Genomic DNA, 21,125 nt, shown 5'->3' on the forward strand with positions numbered 1-21,125 from the left:
GAAAGGGCTGTAACTCAATAAAAACTGTTTTTTGAAAAAAGTGATAAAAAGCAAAAATTTTTTAAAAATAATGTGTTAAACTAATGATGCCACAAAATTCATTTCTTTCAAACGTACTCAAAAGTTTGGGGGGATTTAGAGATGGACACCCCCCTTAAAATTTTTCTGTGCATTTATATTTTGCTGTTTATTTTTTATAAAAAATGCTCTCAGAACAAGAAAGTAATTTGTTGATTTTTATTACAAAATGTCAAGTAGTTTAGGAGATAATGCAAAAAAAAACAATTTTTATGTTGTAACTTCAAAGGGCTGTAACTTTTTTGTGTACACTTTTGTACTAAGGTAATTTATTTGTGTCCCCTGAATGCGTGATTTAATTTATGACATACCTTTTTGAAACACCCTGTATAAAGGTTAAACTAAACTTTGTGACGTATACCGAAACTGACTTAAGAGTGCTGTTAAGGTTAAGTTATACGTTAAGGTCAACAAGAGTTATTTAATGCAAAGACAAAATCGGGCACCTCTCTGCTCAGTGGCTTTATATTTTAATTTGTAGACTTTGTGTCCCCCATTTTAAAGTCGTCACCTAAGCCATCCATTTATTTCCTTGTTTTTCTTTCCAATGTTAGAATGAAGTGCTGTTAAGCACGGATGTACGCCCATACCGTGCCTAGGTTATATCACACATAGTTCGCCAGTCTTCTAAGGTATCTATGGAAATTTGTAAATTTACTATTAATATTTAAACTGTAAGGTTCAGAAACATTTTTATATTATAAGTAATATGTTTGATAAACTCTTTTAACTTTATGTTCATGTGCATTGTGTGCAAATGTTGTCGTTAACTTTAAGCGCAATGTTGTTGCTCATCTAAATACTCATCTAAAAACGTTTGTGGTTTTATTTATTTATTAAATTAAAATTCTAATAGTATCGCTTTGGCGAATCTTTCTCCCAAATTTTATGCATTCTATGGGCACAATGGTAATATACCTGATAACTGAGGAACAATATAGTTGCATAATAAATTTCCTCGTGTGATAAGTCAGTTGTGGTGCAGCTGTTTGGTCATTTATTTATTGAGCGTGTTATGTATACGGACATTTGGGTACTGAACATGAACCATCTCCAAAAACAAATTCAAATCGTCTGCTCATCTTCGAAAGGAATATACTAAGAAATATGGTATTTGAAGCTACAACACATATTGAAGAAGGAAGAAATAAATATACAAAGAGGGGTCACGCAAGGTTTCATTCGATAACCGACACTATTCAATCTATACTAGGAAGACATAATAAAGAGGCGCTTTAAAACGAGAATATTACCGAGCTGTTAACAAAAATAATAGAAATAAGCGAAGAATATGACCCTAACAATCAACATAAGGTGAAATAAATTTATTATTGAATTGAAGAAAAACATTTATAATATCAACCTTCTTGGCTACGAACTTTACGCTAATGGTTTGACATCAGGGCGTCCAGCACAATTATATGATTACCACAAGATACAATAGAATTTCAGTTGATAGTCGCCAACAATTGATGGGGAGAAAGCACATGAAGAAGAAGTTTTTGATTCATTTTAATGTATTATTTACTAATACATACATACAATTGGTAAAACCTGATTTCAGAAAAAATAGCTTGTTGCTTTTCTACAATATAACAAGTTCATAAGCTATATTAGGTTTCGTTTTCCGCATTAAACCTCTTTAAATAAATTTGTTTTAATAGGGCATATACATATTGATATATCAGTTTTGAAAAAATTGTGTTTATAAAAATATATCATATTTCAGCAATAGAGAAGGGTAGTTAAGCTTTTGTCCTATTTACTTCCCATTCAATTCAACGACCACGTTAAGAACAATAATCAATACCTCATTATTTTTGGATAAAGACTACAATAAAACGCTGTGCTTGCATTTTATTTTTCCATCCGAGTTTTATCGAGAAAATTGCCATCAATTTATTAGGTTTTCTTCCCTTTCAACTGGAAAACCAAATAAAGTGATATTGATAAAACGGTTGACATTCTAAGAATTTTATTTTCTTTAATACGATACTTTAAAAGATTTTCTATATTCTAGCAAGTAAAGAATATGTCCCTCACATATAATACATACAAAGGTATGAGTAGATCTGGCCACAAAGTTGGATATATTGTACATATATTTTTTAAATAAAATTAGATTCTTAACTTTTGGTAGAGACAAATAAAACATAGGTTAGCATTAAAACTGGATATATATATATATATATATATATATATATATATATATATATATATATATATATATATATATATATATATATATGAAAGTAAAAGATTGCATTTCATTTCAATCGGAACTCCACTATTGCTCTACACGTGTTTCGAGTTATTCAATTCATCATCAGGAGCATTTGTGGAAGTTCAACTGAAATGAAATGCAGTCTAGTATTTGGTTATTATAACCAAAATAACAGCCAGGTACGCTAGCAGCGACATCTATACGAAGTAACAAGAAGTCCAGAGACCTCTCTCTGATAGTAAAATATATATATATATATATATATATATATATATATATATATATATATATATATATATATATATATATATTGTGACGATTGGGGTTTATAGAAAATAATTTATAAGTTATATACTACATAATATTAGATATAAAAAAGTATTTGATTATTTTAAATAAGTTATATACTAGAGAATTTTATAAAAATATATTTATGTGAGGGCATTTTAAGAAATTAGCATATAGTAATTGTAAAAAGTTGTATTTTAATGTTGTAAAAATATTTAAGTGAGCCATGTGCATAGGCAACCAACTATACATATGTGAGTGACAGATATACTTACTCTGAAGTGACGTTTAAGAATTTTTACGAATATAAGTGGGGTTATAATAATATATTGTTTGAATTGTGTATTTTATTAAATTAGAGTGTTAGTTACTAATTTGAATGTTTATTCTGATCTGAAAAGCCTAAATGTCAACAAAATTATCAATGGAACATTAACGAATTCTCCAGAGTGCAGAGTGTGACCATTGTTTACGGTCGAACATTCTGGAATAATGATTATGTCGGTGGATGGAACAGATATTTTTTCGAGAACATCCATATCGAAGAAATAGAACGAGATCGAACATGGCTTCTTACCAGATGATTCTGGAATATCCAAAAAGATATAAATACCCGTGATTTGGATTCAAGATGGAGTTTTTAGTCAGAAGTCAGGCCAGTTCATTATGAAAGTTAGTAGACACATTTAGTTAGTGTAGTAAATTGTTCAGAATTTTCAAGTCAGTCAGAAAAGTTTAGGAAGAAATATAAAAGTTAGTTGGAGTCAGTGAATCAAGTACAAATAGTCCAATTGTTTAATATAGTGAGTTAAATGAAGATTAAAAATTATGCATATATTTAATGCACATTTATAATTATACACAAATAATTATTGAAGATTATAAAAGTATATTAGAAGAATATTGGATGGACATTGGAAGGAATTAAAATTATATTATGATTATAAATCAACTTATAATAATTGGATATTGGTATATTGAAAAGAAGAATAAATATAAATGGTGTTTGCTGGTGGTATATAAATGCTGGTGAAGAAAAATATATCTTAAATTGGTAGAAGCTGATAATTGGAAAAAGAAATTTCACAAAAACAAGGATAACCGAAGTACGAAGACTTTCAGTGGTGATTAGAATATATATAGTGGAAAACAGTTCATTTAGGCATTCAGTGAAAGAAAGGTACAAAATTTTGTTAATATAATTTAGTTAGTGTTATAACAATTTCAATTTTGAAGATAGTTTGTTTAAATTTAACATTGTCTATAGAATTTAATTAGTTTTATAAGAACATCAATTTAAAGATAGTTTATTTTAAATTTACATTGGCTAGGTTAGATATATATGTGTGTTTCATAATAGTTATAATAAAGATAATTTAAAAAAGTACTTACAAGCTAATTCTTTGAGAACCGCGATAAAAACCCTATATATTATATTATTAAAAATACTCATTGCTCATCATTCAAACAAAAAACACATCATAACAATATATATATTATTGTGATATTTAAAGTCTTGGTGCGCCAAGCAATAATTAGCTAATTAATTTTTTTTGATTTATTAAAATTATTTAAATGATATGATTATGACTCTATCACAATTTTTAATTCTTTTATCTCAGGGTTAAATTCGTGCTTCAATATCTATGCTATTACATGTGAAAGGTAAGGTCCAGAGAATACCGGAATAATAAAAAACACATATGATCTAACACTATATATTGAAATAAAAATAATGAAATAATTCACACTCAAAAGTTTTCAATAAACAAATCTCATATAATGATTCTCAAAAATTTTGTTCTACGTACGTGAACAATCAAATTTAATGGTACAAACAATATTAATTGAAATCTCAAAATTCCGAACTATTCTAACTCTCCTAATCAAAATATTTATATCCTTTCTAAATTAAGTGTAAAAATTGTGTTATCAATAAAAGAAAAAAACTGCAGAAAACAAAATATCTCTCTCTGATGATGAGTGGTCCAAATCCTTGTTCCTTGTAGACTATATTATCTCCTCTCAACCGCTCCCTATGTAATCAGCAATCTTACACAGATTGTTGCAAGTATATCGTCCTTAATGATCTCCTTCAAAAGCACAAATCATTCAAATTATGATAGCCTTTCTCCTCTCGATAAACTGAATCTCTCGTTGGCCCGAGTGAAAAATGACTCTTGGAATATCTTCTCTTTACGATAAACTGAATCTCTCGTTGGCCTGAACAGTGACTCTTGGAATATAAGTAGAGAAATATGACTTACAATATTTTGCTGCTTCAGCTACTGTCAGATACACTAACTCCACAAAAACTCACTAACATTCAACACTACTGCTTGCTACATTTCAGGAACCGCCAGAGAAACAATCCCCGTTCCTCTTACAGACTTGGAAACCAACTGATCCTATCTTTTCTCTCTCCTCAATCTCGCTAAACTTTTTCCTACATACTTATCCAACCTTTTTCAATCTCCGCCAATCAAAACTCGTCACGATTCCCCCATTTTTTCATTTCGATAACAAACAAATTTTTACCTATAATTATAAAATTTCCTAAAACTTATTTACAAATAATATTTTCTATAATTCTTAAAACTAACAAAAACCACTTTCTAAAATCTCTTCTATTTGTCTCTAATCACTGCATTAATGTATTTTGGAAAACCCCGTTCAATTGTCTTTTTGTTTTCACTTAAAATTATGCGGGTCACTCAAGTATAACAAAGAAATAATTTATGCAAAGCTTATATTTTGTTTAGTACAGGTAATTCAAGAAATTAATAACTCTCCTTCTTCGAAATGTTTGTTGGATATTATCCTACTTATCTGAATTATTTTAATGTTATTGAATTTTGAAATATTTTTAAACAAACCAATATTTTTCTCGATTTTACATATCATAACAAAATATATATATATATATATATATATATATATATATATATATATATATATATATATATATATTTAGGCAATTACGTTGAGTTTGCAATTTATAAACAAACGAGTATTAAAAATTCTTTCGCCCTTTCCGATAATTTTTTGATATACGGTCACAAGAAAGAAGCTTTACAGCAGAGTTACTGCTCGGAGTATATTGAACCATCTAACACGTGTCTGAAAAAAGAGGAAGTCTATTAGGATTCACGCAATTCTCACACTTAACCTTATTTGAACCGGGATAATTCCCCAACGTCGCCTCTGAAGATGCGTCACCGGTCTCTCAGTGCACGCTTATTTCACCCTGGAGATTAATTATTCACAGCGGTTTCCCAACTCCCTCATCACATACGTATTATACTTCAGGTGATGTCTTTCAGACACGACACCATGATACTATCTTACACTTTTTAATCGTTTGAAATTCGGCCTCTTTGCGAGTATACAAAAACCTGACACTTTTGAATATTAGTGGAAGGAGCTTTTTAAAATACAAGTGTAATGTTTGCAGGATTTTGTTTTCAAGGGACTAGGAGACAAACTTATCAACTGAAGGGAAAATATTCTATTGTTTTGTTAAGTAAGAAATCTAAAAGAATAAATAAAAATAAAATTTAACCTCAGAACATTCTAGATAAAAAGAACCAATTTGTGCTTCAGAAAAAACTTGGAAGAAAAATAAAGACGAAGTAAAATAAAAAATTTTCTCACCAAAAAACACTTTTTTTACCAGAATATTTTTCATTAAATATTTTGCATTACATTTGACATTAATTAAATAAAAAGTGGATTGAGTCAGTAAGAAATAAACTTTTAACATTACCAAGAGAAACATGTTTGTCAACAATCTGCGCCTTTTATTAACCCATTCACGCCAGAAATATTTATGCTTAAAATTCTGAAAAATATATGCTATAAAAGTCACAAAATTAACAAAAATATATGTTTAAAAAATGAACAACGTAATTTTTTTTGATAATTGGCTGTTGCGAAAACGCAACACACTGCAGTTAGGATGTAAAATTTTTTTTTTAAAAATACGTTGTTTGGAATGGTTTATTAAATCATATAAACGAGTTTTTAATAAACTGACATTAAAATAATATGAAAAAATTATTGCGTATTACTATGAAATTGAATAAAACATTTTTCATGTAAGGCAACCCTACATTTAATATCTTTTTTATTGGTTATTGAATGATAAAAAAGGCATCGGGTTCATTTTTCTTGAGTAGAAATAAAATGGCCGATGTTGTCGAATCGAAAATCTTGTGTAATGTTGTTTATGGAAGATTGAAATGGACCACGTCTTCTTGAAGAAGTTTCGAACATCGTCAACAAGGCTTTGGCTATATTTCGACAAAACTGCAGCAAATCCATTTCGGGTTGTTCATGGATAATCTTCATCTTATTCTACGGTGAATTAACCAAGCATTTTGTATCGAGACATCAAGACAGCAGATAAATAAAGGCCAATACCATTTCTTGGATCTTATATTTGTTCTGTAGTAGCAACATTTTGATCTATCCGATCAGTTCCTCCCATATCTTCGTTATAAGCCCGAATAAGATTTGGTTCTGTTACTTTGATTTTTTGCTTTGGGCAAAGGAGTATCTGTTTGCTTGGTAAACTGGCGTCATTTTATGGTAACTCGATGCTAAAGTAACTATGCTGTTGTCATTCTATTTACATAAAAGCACCTTATTTTTCTTATCGTATCAATTGTCGTAAATTGCACATACGGATTTTTTAAATGTTTCACTGAATGGGCACTTTTCACTTCTATTTGATCGTTTGATTCTTACGTAACCTATTCCATTCAATGTTAAAAAATTAATTATTTTCATAGTGATGTAATTATCAGCATATAAGCAATGAGACATAACCCTATCGCATTGAATTTTAGGAATAAGTTAAGCAAACTGCAATATTATTCCACCCCCAAGGCCAAATTATTTTTTGTATCCATTAATTTTTCTTAACTTCTTGATCTATTGAAATCCATAGTATGGTATCATGGCCTCCTCCGCGCTAGATTCGGTTTCCCATACACTGTATTCAGTAAATGATTTGCGAAGACTTTCAAGGTACGGAGAAATTTTGTATGTTTTGCCTGAACGATATATGTTTAGGTTATCGTTAAAATGGATGATTCTTATAATGGTGTCAAATCAGTTACGACGCATGTTACTTGAAATCAATATATCAATATATTCTTCCCAGTACATTCTTGAATTCGTGCTGTACCCACTAATAAACTCCCTATAAAGGCTTTTAACTTGTCTACTCCAAATTCTAAAGTAGTACGTTTTTGAAGAGCATAACGAACTGTATCCTTTATAATATTTGTTAAAAGCTCTTCATTGGAAAAAATTAAAGATCTGTAAAGGAGTTGTGAAGTGGTCGTGAATAAAATAAAGGAGTGTATGTGTTTCATTGCGTTTTTTAATGTTCAATATCCAAACAAAAAGTGAATTTTTATCTGGTAAATCTACCTGAATTCATTTCCGTGGATTGAATCCACTTGAATATCTTGAATTTCTTTGTTTTGTGTTTCTACATATGTTTCCATCTCAATCTCTTCTTGCTGAACTTGTGTCACATTTTGAAGATCTGCCTCTTTTTCATATATATTTATATTTTCTTCGTCGATTCTTCTTTCTTCTTCTTGATAAATTATAGCTTATGATTTCGCATCCAACATATTTTTGTTTAGGTTATTGAATATTTCTCCACAATCTTTGTCTCCACTATCTCCATCGGTCAATTCAGTGGAGTCAGGAGGGGCTAGGAAAGCATCTGCACTAGAAGCCGTCGCCATAAGGTTCGATTCTTTCAGCACGGACATAATTTTATGTGCCCTTGATTCGTAAAAAAATTTTTTAGGACGACTATTATTACAAGTACGGCCGAAACTGGTCGAGCCAAGTTAATTTGACATTTTAATTCGATCTTCTAGAACATACATGATTTTATGTACTAAGAATATGCTTTGTGACCAGTGTTGCGAAAACGCAACACTGACAATTAGGCAGTTGTACCAACTAGCACAGATAAAATAATAGCTCTTACTTGATAGATATATCTTTTTCAATTATTTAACAATTGCTACCAAAAACCATATTTTTTTCCAGTTAATTCATACACAAATGACTTACTACATACACAAATTACTAACTAAAAACACGTGTTCAGAAAATTAACCTACAACTTTCAATATGCTATATGTTAATAGACACCTAAGTTTTGCGACCAATTCCTATTAAAACATATATAAGAAACTGTTGTGAAATAAACCTAAACTTTCACTGCCCAAATAAGTCATGTCATTTTCCGAAAGATGACGCCAGAGTGGGCTATATCAACTGTTGCGAAAACGCAATGCTGAGCATTAATGGTTTAATATTATAATTTTTGTTTAAAAGAAAAAGACAAGCAAATAATCAAAAAATAGTCAAAGAAAATGAAACAATAAACAAAAAAATGAATAAAGAAAAAAAAAATAAATAGAAATAACAAAAAAAACAAGCATTAACTTTAAACATTTTACAATAACATTTAACATACATACTTGAAAAAATGACACTTAGCATGAAAACACAAAAATAGTCTATTCGATTACCTTTACCAAGGGACAACGTAGTACAAAAAATATTCAAGAGTATTCAGTAGCATCAATTTTCAATGCAATTATCAAGGTTCCACATATTTTGCTCTTAATTTACTACATCCTGATACATTTTATTGTTTTAGTTGCAACTGTTTCTTAAAGTTTTGCAACTGTTTTACTTGCAACGAAAATCCTTTGACCTCACTGTTTGGTTGTCGTTCCTAATAAGTAAGTATATTCTTCTTCTAAATGTGCCTATCTTCTAGAGATTTTGGTGACCACGTTGACCCATCTTATTCTATTCACAGCAGCTCGAAATACCAATCGACTTTCTAAATTTTGCCAGCCAGGATATACGTCTACGTCCAGGGTCTCTCTTACCGTCAATCTTGATGTGTAGAATCAACTGTAGAAGTCGGTATTTATTATTACGCACGATGTGGCCGAAGTAAGCCAATTTTCTGTTCTTTTTCTTTTCTTAGCCTCTGGAGAATAGTTATGTTACTTGTGTGGTGTATATATGAGACCCTCAACATACGTCAGTAGCACCACATTTCAAATGCATTGAATATCTGTGAATTCTTACCCGCCTGGCGTCAGTATTTCAGTCTAAACGTAGATGCTAATAAAGTCGATTGTTATTTGCAAAGTGGTACAGAATTTAACGGTTTTCGGGTGACTTTGGCCCAGTTTGTAGATTATCAGATTCTGCAGGGTTTATTAACCTTATAGCACTTACGACATAGGTCACCTTTTTTCTCTTTTAGATGCCCTCCAAATACAAACGTGTTGCTGGTAGCAGAAATTATGAAAATTACACGGCAGACACAGTAGAAAGAGCTCTAGAAGCTATCAGAAATGGAGTCATATCTCAAAGAAAAGCTGCAATAGAATTCGGAGTGCCAGTAAGTACTTTAAAAAATAGATTAAAAAATAGGCATACAAAACAATATGGTAGTCAAACAATTTTTACAAAAGCTGAAGAGGACGCCTTCACGTCTCATATTTGTAGCTTATCTTTATACGGATTTGCATTGGATCAGACAGATTTACGAAATTTAGTGAAAAATTATTTAGATCGTGATGGTCGAACTATTAAGCAATTTAAAGATAACTTGCCAGGAAAAGACTGGTTAAATGCTTTCCTTAAACGAAATCTGTTGTTAACGCAACGTTTTGCAAGCAACATCAAACGATCGCGAGCAGAAATCGGTGAAATCACTATAAAAGACTACTTTAACCAATTGCAGAATGAACTCGCCGATATCCCAGCTAACAACATTTGGAACTATGATGAAACAAATTTAAGTGACGACCCCGACACTTAAAGAAAATTTTAACAAAACGTGGAACTAAATATCCTGAGAGAATGATGAATTTTAGTAAATCGGCAACATCAATAATGTTTTGTGGAAATGCGGCTATAAAAATGCTACCTCCATATGTCGTATATAAATCGAATAAAATGTGGTGGACTTGGGTAAAAAATGATCCAAATGGAGCACGGTACGGTAAAGTGTTAATTGGTGACAATTTATCGTCCCATATATCAATAAAAGTTTTACAGCTTTGTGCAACAAAAAATATTAAATTCGTGTGCCTTCCTGCCAATTCTACGCACCTAACACAGCCATTAGATGTCGCCTACTTTCGACAGATGAAAATAGCCTGGCGAAATATTTTGGTAGAACACAAAATACTGAATGTTAACACCAACCTAATCCCAAAAAGTACCTTTCCCACCCTATTAAAAAAACTGGTTGACATAATTAGTGTAAATGGCGGAAAAAAATTGGAAAGTGGATTTAGAAATTGTGGCATTTTTCCCCTAAACGCAGAAGAAGTACTAACTAGAAATCCAAATCATAAAAACTGATGCTACGCAAGTACGTTCGAGAGTAAGTGACGCCGTTTTAAATTTTCTTGCAGAAAAAAGGGGAGTAGCTGCTAAGAAGAAGCCAGTAAAAGAAAATGGCACTAAAAGAAAATCAAAAACAAAAACTAGAATGACAGCAAAAAGTAAGATTGGAAAGAAAACTGAACAGGCGAATAATCAAGCCAATAATCAGATTTGCGAAACAGAGAAAGAAAATCTCCAACAAAATGAGGTCCTCGGAGACGTTAATAACGAAGTTGTACTTGACAGTAGCCTAGATCAAGATATGTCTGGACAAGCGACCATTGCTGCAGCTGGCTGTAGTAAAGTGACTAAATATAAGACGGTAAAAAAAACACAACGTTTAAATAAAATACAAGATTTTGTACACATTGCAGATACTACGTCTAATTCTGCATCTAATAAGAGCTACAGGAATAATGCTGATCTAGAAAAGCTTTCCATTGGAGTTGGAGACTTCGTACTTGTATCCGACTACGTCGACAGCTTTCCAGGAAAATTCGATGGATTTGTAAGAGGCAGTAATAACTGTTACGGTTGGGTGCAAGTAATGGTACTTGGTGAAAGAAGTTTGTGGCAATGGCCCGAAGTCCCGGAAGAAAAACCTACCACCTGGGTAATATTTATTTCACAGAGCCGTTGGAACTTGGACATAACCGATATTTCTTTCCAGATTTAAAAACAAGCTTGTAAATTGTTTTATTGTTCATTTTTTGTTTAAAAATGATGTTCTTTATAAACCTAGGGTCCTATGTAGAGTTTCATTTTAGTTTTAGTTTTTTTTTGTTTGAAATTTAAATAAATATTTTTTTAACTAATAAAATGTTTATTTATTATTCATCTTGTAGGGTGACTTAAGCACAAACACTAATAATCACAGAGAATTAATGTAAAATGTAGCTTGAGACAAAGGCACCCGACACCAGCGGGTGACTTTGCACCCCACATTTTTATTTTTTTGTAATAAAGTAAGCGCTTCGTTGTGTTTTAGTGTAATTTTTGTAAAATAGTAGTTAAAGACTCAAATACAAATAAATTAAGAAACATACTTTTATGTAGGATTTAGAATACTGAAATCTACGTTCAAACTTCGAAAGTGAGTCAAAGTCACCCGAAATTACGGTACTTAAATGTATAGGAAGAGGGTCTATCAATTAGGCTTTTAAATATTACAAAAGTCCTGTCGTAAACAGCGCATAAAGTAATTTTTCCTCTTTCAATAAAATAGAAAATTGATAAAACATAATATAAAAACTTGGTTTGGTTTTTCAAAAACCGTTTTAGTAATGTCTTTAAAAGCAAACAAATCTGCTTTTTAATACAAAACTATGAGTATAAAACTTATAAACTCTAAGCGGTTCATGCATATTTCTCACCCTAGCTGGCCCATCGCCAGCTAACCATAATTTAAGGCTGATGATAGTTGAAGTAATTCACAAAATCCTACAATGCTCCATTATCGTCAGTAAGATAGCAGTAAATTTGAATTTTCTAGTTTTTGGAGATGGCTACGATGGCAGTTGTTAGCAGTTAAACATAGGTGATAAAACTTTGAAGTAAACTTTGAAGTATAGGATATTGGATAATTTTATAGAAAACTTTCAAAAGTATGGAATTTTTATGTAAAAATAGCTAGGAAGCTTTTATATTATGGTTTTATATGCTAATTCTTAAAGAACTGTTATTTATATATTATTATGGGAATATATTTTGTAACGAGATCTTGAAGCATATTTAAAATTTCCTTAAAATATTCACCTTAGAAAATTACTTTCACACCACCTATGGTATATACTTGGCTAGAAGCCTTAAAATTAACCCATAAGCAACGAACGATTTATCATGCCTTTTCTAAACAACGAAATAGCTCGCCATATGTTCTTTGCTCTTATTATCTTTCATTTGTTAAATAGAAACCCTACCTCTTAACAAAGAAGTTTGTTTCTATTGTCGATCCACCCAGCCTACTTCCTAAGAAAAGCAGAGATGTTGGTTTTCTATGAAATAATCTTTCCTGCCGAGAGAAAGCAGAAAAGATAGAAATAAGGCCACACCAGACTCGCCAATTAAGTACCATTTGCGCGTGGCACTCTTCGGCCAATAATCCCTCTTTTTTAACCCTAGCTTATCTAGATATCGAGAATCGAGTTCATTTCCATCGTACTTACTTACTTACTTACTTACTAGCCAACGCCCACCCTTGGCATATTAGCCATTTGGTGGCGCGCTGACCAGTATAGACGAGCGTATATGTTTTCAGGGATGGGCACTCTGGAAGGTGAGCAGCATTCATCTGGGGCTGATCACATAGTGGACAGTTGTCATTTTCGCGGACGCCTATGCGATGTAGATGGGAGGCCAGGTAGTCATGCCCCGTAGTTGTTCTGAACACGGCTACACTAATGGGACTCGGCAAGTTGCGAGGGATTGGTGACTCTATTAGGTGGGCCCAAGATTTTCCAGCGCCGGCTTGTATTTGCTGCTCTTTTATCTTCGCTTTGATTCCTCTTCTAATGGTGGACTTTGCTGATGTGTACGATTGGAAGCTAGGGGGCTGTGGAAGAGTAGTGCCTTCTTTTGCAAGTTCATCTGCCGCTTCATTTCCTTCAACACCGACATGAGTAGGGATCCATTATAGAGTAATCAGCCACCCTTTTTCCATCAAGTTCGATAGTTGAACGCGGCAAGATATTGTTTTGGCACAGTCGGTGTATCGATTTGTCGACAGGGCGAGGATTGCGGCTTGGCAGTCGATGAAGAAGGCAACTTTTGGGGGTGTTGGAAATTCTCAAGATTGTTTGCAGCTTCGTGTATAGCAGCAATTTCGCCGTCGTAGTTGGTGAGAGGGGACCCACAGCTATAGAGCCTTTGAAGAACGTTGAGACATATCCTGCTCCTGTTCTTCCCGAGTCCGGCATCGAAGATCCATCGCAGTAGATGTGGAGCCACTCATGTGCTGGGTACTTGGTGTGTATCGTCTCTAGGGCGGCTTTCCTTAGGGCAATGTGGTATTTTTTCATGATTTGGTTTGCTACTGTAAGCGGAGTGGTTTGTGTTTTAAGACGTGAGGCTGCTTGTCTATATTCGTCCCATTTTTGTGGAAGTATTCGTCTTTGCCTTTCCCAGAAGGTTAACGCGTGTTGCTCTCTGCGGCATTGTATTGGTTCAATACCGGTCTGGGCTTCCATTGATGTTATCGGTGTTGATTTTGGAGCACCGGTGATGACGCGAAGGGCAGTGTTCTGGGCGACTTCAAGCTTGGAGGTGGTGTTTGTACTCGCAGTTATTGTAGCTTCACTCCCATATTCTAATATCGGCCGGACATAGGTTTTGTATGTTGCTACCAGGACATCTTGCGTGGCGCCCCACTTTGTTGCTGTGAGACGTTTGAGCAGTCGACATCTCTTTGTGGCTTTCTCTGCAATGTCGTCGATTTGAGGTTTCCACGTCATTTTCTTATCTATGTACACCCCCAAGTATTTTGTTACGTCCTGTCTTTCCAGATCAACTCCTTTATACGTCAGCTTGACAGCAGTCTGTTTTGTTAAAAAGCTAAGTACTTGATATACGGTTTTGGTTGTACTGATTGTTAGGCAGTTTTTATCCGCCCATTTTTCTAGATTTTTCAGAGCCTGGTTCATTACTCCCTCGAGCGCTCTCAGACTGCTACTTGATGCCCATATCAGGAGGTCATCAGCATACAGGAGGGCTTCCACACAGGTGTCTTTCTAATCATTTCGAGCACATCGTTTATCATTAAGTTGAACAATTGACAGCTGATGACAGCTCCTTGTGGCAGCCCTTGTCTTTGCAGTCTGAATTTGGAACAGTGGTTGTGAAATTTGGCTCTCTGATACCTTTCCCCGAGAAAGGATTTTATCCAATTAAATAGTTTGCCGTCAACTCCGGACTTCGCTATCTTGTGTAACAGCAAACCTCTCCATACTGTGTCATATGCAGCTTTGAGGTCTACTAGCACTGCTACTGTTGACATCTTACGGTGGAAAGCATTCTTGACTTTTTGGGCAAAATCGACTACATGGTCCATGGTGTTCCTGTGTTTCCTGAAGCCAGCTTGAGCGTCGTCAATCAGTTCAAGATGGGTTAAGGCTCGGTTTAGTCTGCCCAGAACCATTTTTTCGGCTACTTTGCATAAGGAGCTTGTGAGGGATATTGGCCGGTAGCTATCAGTCAGGCTCGGGTCTTTTCCTTTCTTTAAGGTGGGTATGACCTCGCTCTTCCTCCACTGACTTGGGACTCTTGAATTCCATGTTAGGTTAATCAAATTCAGAATGGTGCCTTTGGCTGCGGCTCCCAGATATTTAAGCATTTCCGGGTACAACTCGTCAATCCCTGCTGCCTTTTTTGTTTTTGTGTCAGAGAGAGCCGCTTCCAGCTCCAACATCGAGAAATCTTCTGAACAGATGTCGTTTATACTTTTGCTCATCCGCCGGGGAGGGGGATAACGCAATAGTCTTGCTCTCTCCCTCTTATTTATTTTAATATTACTCACTTTAGTGTAGTGCTTAGAGTTCGTTTGCTATATCGGCATGTGTAGTGAATTCTCTAGCCATGCCTCTCAATGGCATTTGCTGTTGCTTGTTTCCATCATTGTTTAGCGTAGTAACGAACCTGTGCGCTTTGACGCCGTCTTTCGGAAATCGAGCTTAGCAAGAAAGGATTTGAAAGCTTCTCTTTTACCTGACTTAATGGCTTGAGTTACGACGGCTTGCCTCTTTCGAAGCTCTATACAATCGTTCATTTGCCTGGATTTTTCAGCTTTTTCTCTGGCTTTATTTCTGGCAGCTTTCAATTTGGATAGCGTTGGGGACCAGAAAGTCTTATACCCTTTAATTTGACCTCGCGGTATGCACTCTTTTGCACATTTAAGTATGGCCTCACTTACTTTCTTTGTTGCTTCTTCTGGTTCTTGTAGTGTTAGTTGAGTTAGGACTTCATTTGTACATTCCCTGTACTTTTTCCAATCCGTCTTTTTAAAATTCCAGCTCGGGGCGCGATTTTGGGCATTTTTGTCCTTTGGCCAGTTTGCATGTCACTAGCAGAGCGCGGTCCTAGCAGAGCGCACTGATCTTCCCTGTAATGTATGGGTGCGTTACGAGATCGGGCCTTGTTTGACTTTCTGTAAACGATAAGAACGTAGGTGGGGTGTTCACTACATCGAGATAGTTGGTATCCAGGAAGTCCTCGAGGTGTTTCCCAACGTTGGTGGTTCTAGAGTAGCCCCATCTCGTGGATGGACTACTGAAATCTCCAATTTACTTGGCTGGATTTGTTGCTCTACCAATTCCAATGCAGGTATATTATCTGGCGGATTGTATAGTAAGAAAAGTGTGACATGTTTCGAGTTTTTCCAGACTTCGACCTTGAACATTTCCAGCTTGTCTCTATCCTGTATTTCGTGGATTATGTTAGCCTTGCATACTAGAGGGGTTTTGATTCCGATGATAATTCCTGACGCTACTTGTCGACTCCTCTTCAGCACATGGGTTGAATAGCCAACTGTAGAGTAGAGATGAGGTGTGTCTGTAGCGGCTCCTGCCTCTACAATGACATTCAATGAGTTCATTTCCATCGTGATTCCTGTTGCATGCGGTCGTCTTCATCAAACGACGGTAAGTGTATTTTCAATTCACCATTACTCATCTATCTTCATACAGTGCTTCCTTCATTAAATATTTTTTTTTGTCATACAGAATTCTTCCAACTGAGTCAATTCTGTTTGCCGTCTTTCTTCATCCATCTATTCAGTTTAGTCTAGTCTAGTGTAAGAATTGACTGATATGTTACCTGTACCTACATTATTTTGAGATATATGTGCTGATTGAAGCCACCGTAATTAAATCCAACCGACGAACTATTAATAGTATAAATGTACGGTATATATATGTACATACGATGTATGAACCAATTTGTTTTATATATAGGTTATATTTATGATAGATTTGCTACATAGCGTATTGTAGTTCCATTAGTCTGGAATTCCAAAGGAGCTTATCGCTTATTCTTTTTCAATGTACCCACATAAGTGAGCCTACGTTTTTTAACTTATTGATTAACTCAATTGAAGAAAAACAGTGGTCAGCGGTAATATTTTGGTTAGTGCTCTCTATTGACTTTTATAATCAGATAACACATTAAGCAGGCTTGGCAAGCTTTAGTTATTGTTCTGAAAGTCCCAACACCGTTCGATTTTTTTCCTGAATTTTGTAGTTTTACTGGGCATGTACATTGTACATTCAAAAACTAGAGTGACCTTTGAAAGGAAGTAGCATATCATCAACAGTTAAACAATCACCGAATGTAAATAGCTTTTAGCAATTAGATACAAAATTATTGAAAATGTTAAAAATAGCCGCTGTTTTATCAGTTTTCTATACACGCCACTAAGGGAAGTGGCCGAGAACAGAACCAGGTGGTTCTTCAACCAGGCCACACGAAGACGACGAAAGACCAGGGATATCCTCGAGAAGAACAGGATCCAGAGGATACATAGATCCACCCACAGACTGATCGACCACCTGATCAGGGTCTAACCAGGCGTGCAGGGAAGTAGGTACGTTTGCCGATTCAAGTACCTACAGAAGCAGACGAGGACACCACTCAGGAAAACCCAGAAGCCGAAAGGAGAAATCTTCAAGCGCTGGCGGTGCACGAGCGGGACGCCGAAGAAGAAAGAAGGCAAAAATATCTTAAGTTTTTGACATGTAAATATCTTAGAATGGCAATAAACGTTTTTATTTTTATTTTTATTTTTATTTTTATTTTTATTTTTATTTTTATTTTTATTTTTATTTTTATTTTTATTTTTATTTTTATTTTTATTTTTATTTTTATTTTTATTTTTATTTTTATTTTTATTTTTATTTTTATTTTTATTTTTATTTTTATTTTTATTTTTATTTTTATTTTTATTTTTATTTTTATTTTTATTTTTATTTTTATTTTTATTTTTATTTTTATTTTTATTTTTATTTTTATTTTTATTTTTATTTTTATTTTTATTTTTATTTTTATTTTTATTTTTATTTTTATTTTTATTTTTATTTTTATTTTTATTTTTATTTTTATTATTATATCAGTTTTCTTTCGCTCTTTCTTCGCGATCCATACTATTGTCAAATCTAAGACAACATAGCAGTATTTCAAATCTTTTTAGAGACATCGTCATTCTAAATATTTTTAAAAAATAGTTAAAGCATATCCTCATGAAAAGATTTAATAATTAAAGATAACATAAAAATGCCAAGTAAAGCCGTTACTATATTTCTGCTTCTGTAATTGGAAGTATTAGTCGCATCGGATAATTTTTCTTTTATTATAATAATTTTTTTTGGTTTGTTCAAGTTACAATTTCTTTTATCATCTCATTAGCAATCAGCAAATTCCAAATATCTGACTTAAGGAGCCTTATTTCCCTGCTTCACGCTATTAGGCCTGGTAATATTATGTTGTCAGGTCGTGGTGTTTCTCGGAAATTCCGTCCCCTGTCATTGAAAGCCACTTTTTCACAACTCGCTTACCATGGTTGCATTCACGTTGGTCTCCGTTTATACCACTATCTATTTGGCATATATATACATAATAGGTTTTGTGAGCACGAGCAACTTGACAATCAAATTTCTTGGCTTCACAGCGACGGGGATCAGCTACCAACAAGGTACGGTCATATTGGATAAGGATGTCTTTCACTTACTTGTTTGATGCTTCATTAGCATATTTTTGATAATAAGTTACCAAATCCTTTGATCTGGCTTCTCTAATAGCATAAATTTGGGAAACATGTCCACCGCAATTTACTCCAACTCTGATGTCAACGGCAAAAAATTTGTCCTTTCCAAGAAGAAGAATGAGTTCTTGAAATTTGTCTATAAGCATTTTAGGCTCAACTTGGCCAAGAAGTCTGCCATTTGCATTCAAAGCCTCTTTTTCAATAAGCTACGGCTGTTTGCAGAAGATGATCAGAGGCTTTGGCGGCTATCTGCCAAAAACTTGGACAGAATGAATTGGATTTCTTTCTGGTTTTACTGTTGTGCCTACAGTGTAAAAGACTAAGCTCTGATACATCTGCATTAAAATTTTGATTAGCTTAGATCATTTAAAGAAAAGATCTCTTTTTATATACTTTTAAATTTGTTAGCTCCGAACTGATTACTACTAAGCTGCTCTTTATAAAGTCAATTAACCAAACACTGTTTTGCTGATATCACAACACTGCTGACAATGACGCAAAAGACAGAAGTTTGTCCTTCTGTTTTAAAATTTCTCGCAGTGTCGACCCACCAAACTTGTACTAAAGGCCTATAAGTTTGCGGGAAGTGCTATTTAAAATTTTATTTAGGAGTTTTATCTTCGTTTTAATCGTCAAGACAATAAACTTTTTTCTTTTTCTTGGGTATGGTCACAAAACTACAAAAAGAGCGGTGTAGCTTAAAATAAAACACTACAATTACAATACACGGTCAACTCAAAGGCTAAGTTACAACACAAGCGTATTAACAACCCACAGTCATTGTCAAGATCTTTTTTGTTATCTTAAACTTGTCAAATAACTTGGTCTAACAAAAAAATATTAAAAAAAGGGTTGAGTTTGCCGAAAGTACAGGCTGAATAGAGCCGCAAATATCAACCATGAAATAAAATATTTCGGATTTAGCAGTGTTCGGATGTTTCTATTATGCATATTTTGTATACTTCAAATATAAAGAGAGAAAGTATTTAAAAAGTACATTTTGATTATACTATTTTATGAATTCTGTAATTTTTAATGTATATGAAACACTAACTAGTAAATATTCGTCTGTTTCGAGATTAATTGCAAACATCTGGCAACTGCTGATTTGACGATTGCCAAATCTATACCCTAATCTATCAAAGGGCAATTGCCACAAATATTTCTAATAATTAACTGTAATTAATCTCCAAAGAAACAAATATTTACTTGTTCTTGTTTTATATAAATGAAATATTTCACAATTCATAACATAATATAATCAAAATGTACTTTTCTAAAGCTTTATTTCTTTATATTTGAAGCATACAGCATATAGATTATAAAAATATACCAACACTGCTAAACCGAAATTTTTTGTTCCATGTTTGACATTTGCGGCTATAATCAGCTTGTACTTTCGGTAAACTCAACCAAAATAAGTCATCCAAAATCACGCCTCCTAACTGGGCAAACGAAGCAGGCATCACGTACCACTCATGGATTTTCTCTAATAAATTCTATCATTAGCGGCAAGTAAGAAAATATGTTTGTTTAATGGTCACTTAATACTGTTGCAATAGATAGTTCTATTATTAGTTACAATACATAAGTTAATAGAAGTGGAAAATAAATGATAGGAAGAAGATAAATGTAATGCATGCAAAAGTGAGTAGAGTAGTTTAGTGTAATAATAATCAATTATTTGATGATGCCAAACATTGTAAAAACTTTAAGTCCTAATCTATATAAAATACCTATTTTGAGCAGTATAAATTATTAAATAAATGCATATATTTCTGCTAAATTCCTTAGAAACTTTCTTTTAACAGATAATATAAGCTCTAATTTATAGTCTTGTTATTGTTTTACTGTCAAAAACAAAATATTTCAAATGCATGACTGCTGTAATAGAAATTCAATGCTCGCTATTAAATGCTTTTATTTGAGCCGTATGCCACCAAAGACGTTGTCCCACATTAACTAAACAGCTTTCTAAAATGGGTAATATAATGGTCCAAAAATAGCATCAAACACATTCAGCCGCTTTGAAATAAGAGCAGGGTCCCCTGGGAACATTTATTAACGCGTCGTATTTTCTTCCTTCTAACTTTTTAACTTGTGCGAAAGTATCTTTACCGTCACATTTATACAAAACGGACGTTTCTGACACAGACATGTAAAAAAGTATTTTGCAAATTGATTTTTAGCGTATTATTATACAGAGACCTGGGGTTTTACAATTCATTAAAAAATGTTAGTACCACTTTTATCTTTTTCTAACAGACCGTGTACATTCGGTCTTTGTTTTATAAAACTTGCATAATTCACTAACCTACTAGTCTTTGGCTACTT

The 21,125-nt window shown here is 33.4% G+C and overlaps 1 protein-coding gene across 1 annotated transcript; it reads left to right on the plus strand.

The window, feature by feature from the left end:
• The first annotated feature begins 9,911 nt into the window (after nucleotides 1–9,911).
• LOC140446428 (uncharacterized) lies at nucleotides 9,912–10,472 on the plus strand. The gene has a single exon (XM_072538978.1). It carries the CDS (start codon nucleotides 9,912–9,914, stop codon nucleotides 10,470–10,472), a length of 561 nt encoding a protein of 186 aa, XP_072395079.1.
• Nucleotides 10,473–21,125: the final 10,653 nt, after the last annotated feature.

The sequence above is a fragment of the Diabrotica undecimpunctata genome, chromosome 7, assembly GCF_040954645.1.
Source record: "Diabrotica undecimpunctata isolate CICGRU chromosome 7, icDiaUnde3, whole genome shotgun sequence".
Classification (NCBI taxonomy): Eukaryota; Metazoa; Arthropoda; class Insecta; order Coleoptera; family Chrysomelidae; genus Diabrotica; species Diabrotica undecimpunctata.

Coding starts and splice junctions, on each gene's coding strand:
- LOC140446428 (XM_072538978.1), top strand. CDS start 9,912: ATGCCCTCCAAATACAAACGTGTTGCTGGTAGCAGAAATTATGAAAAT.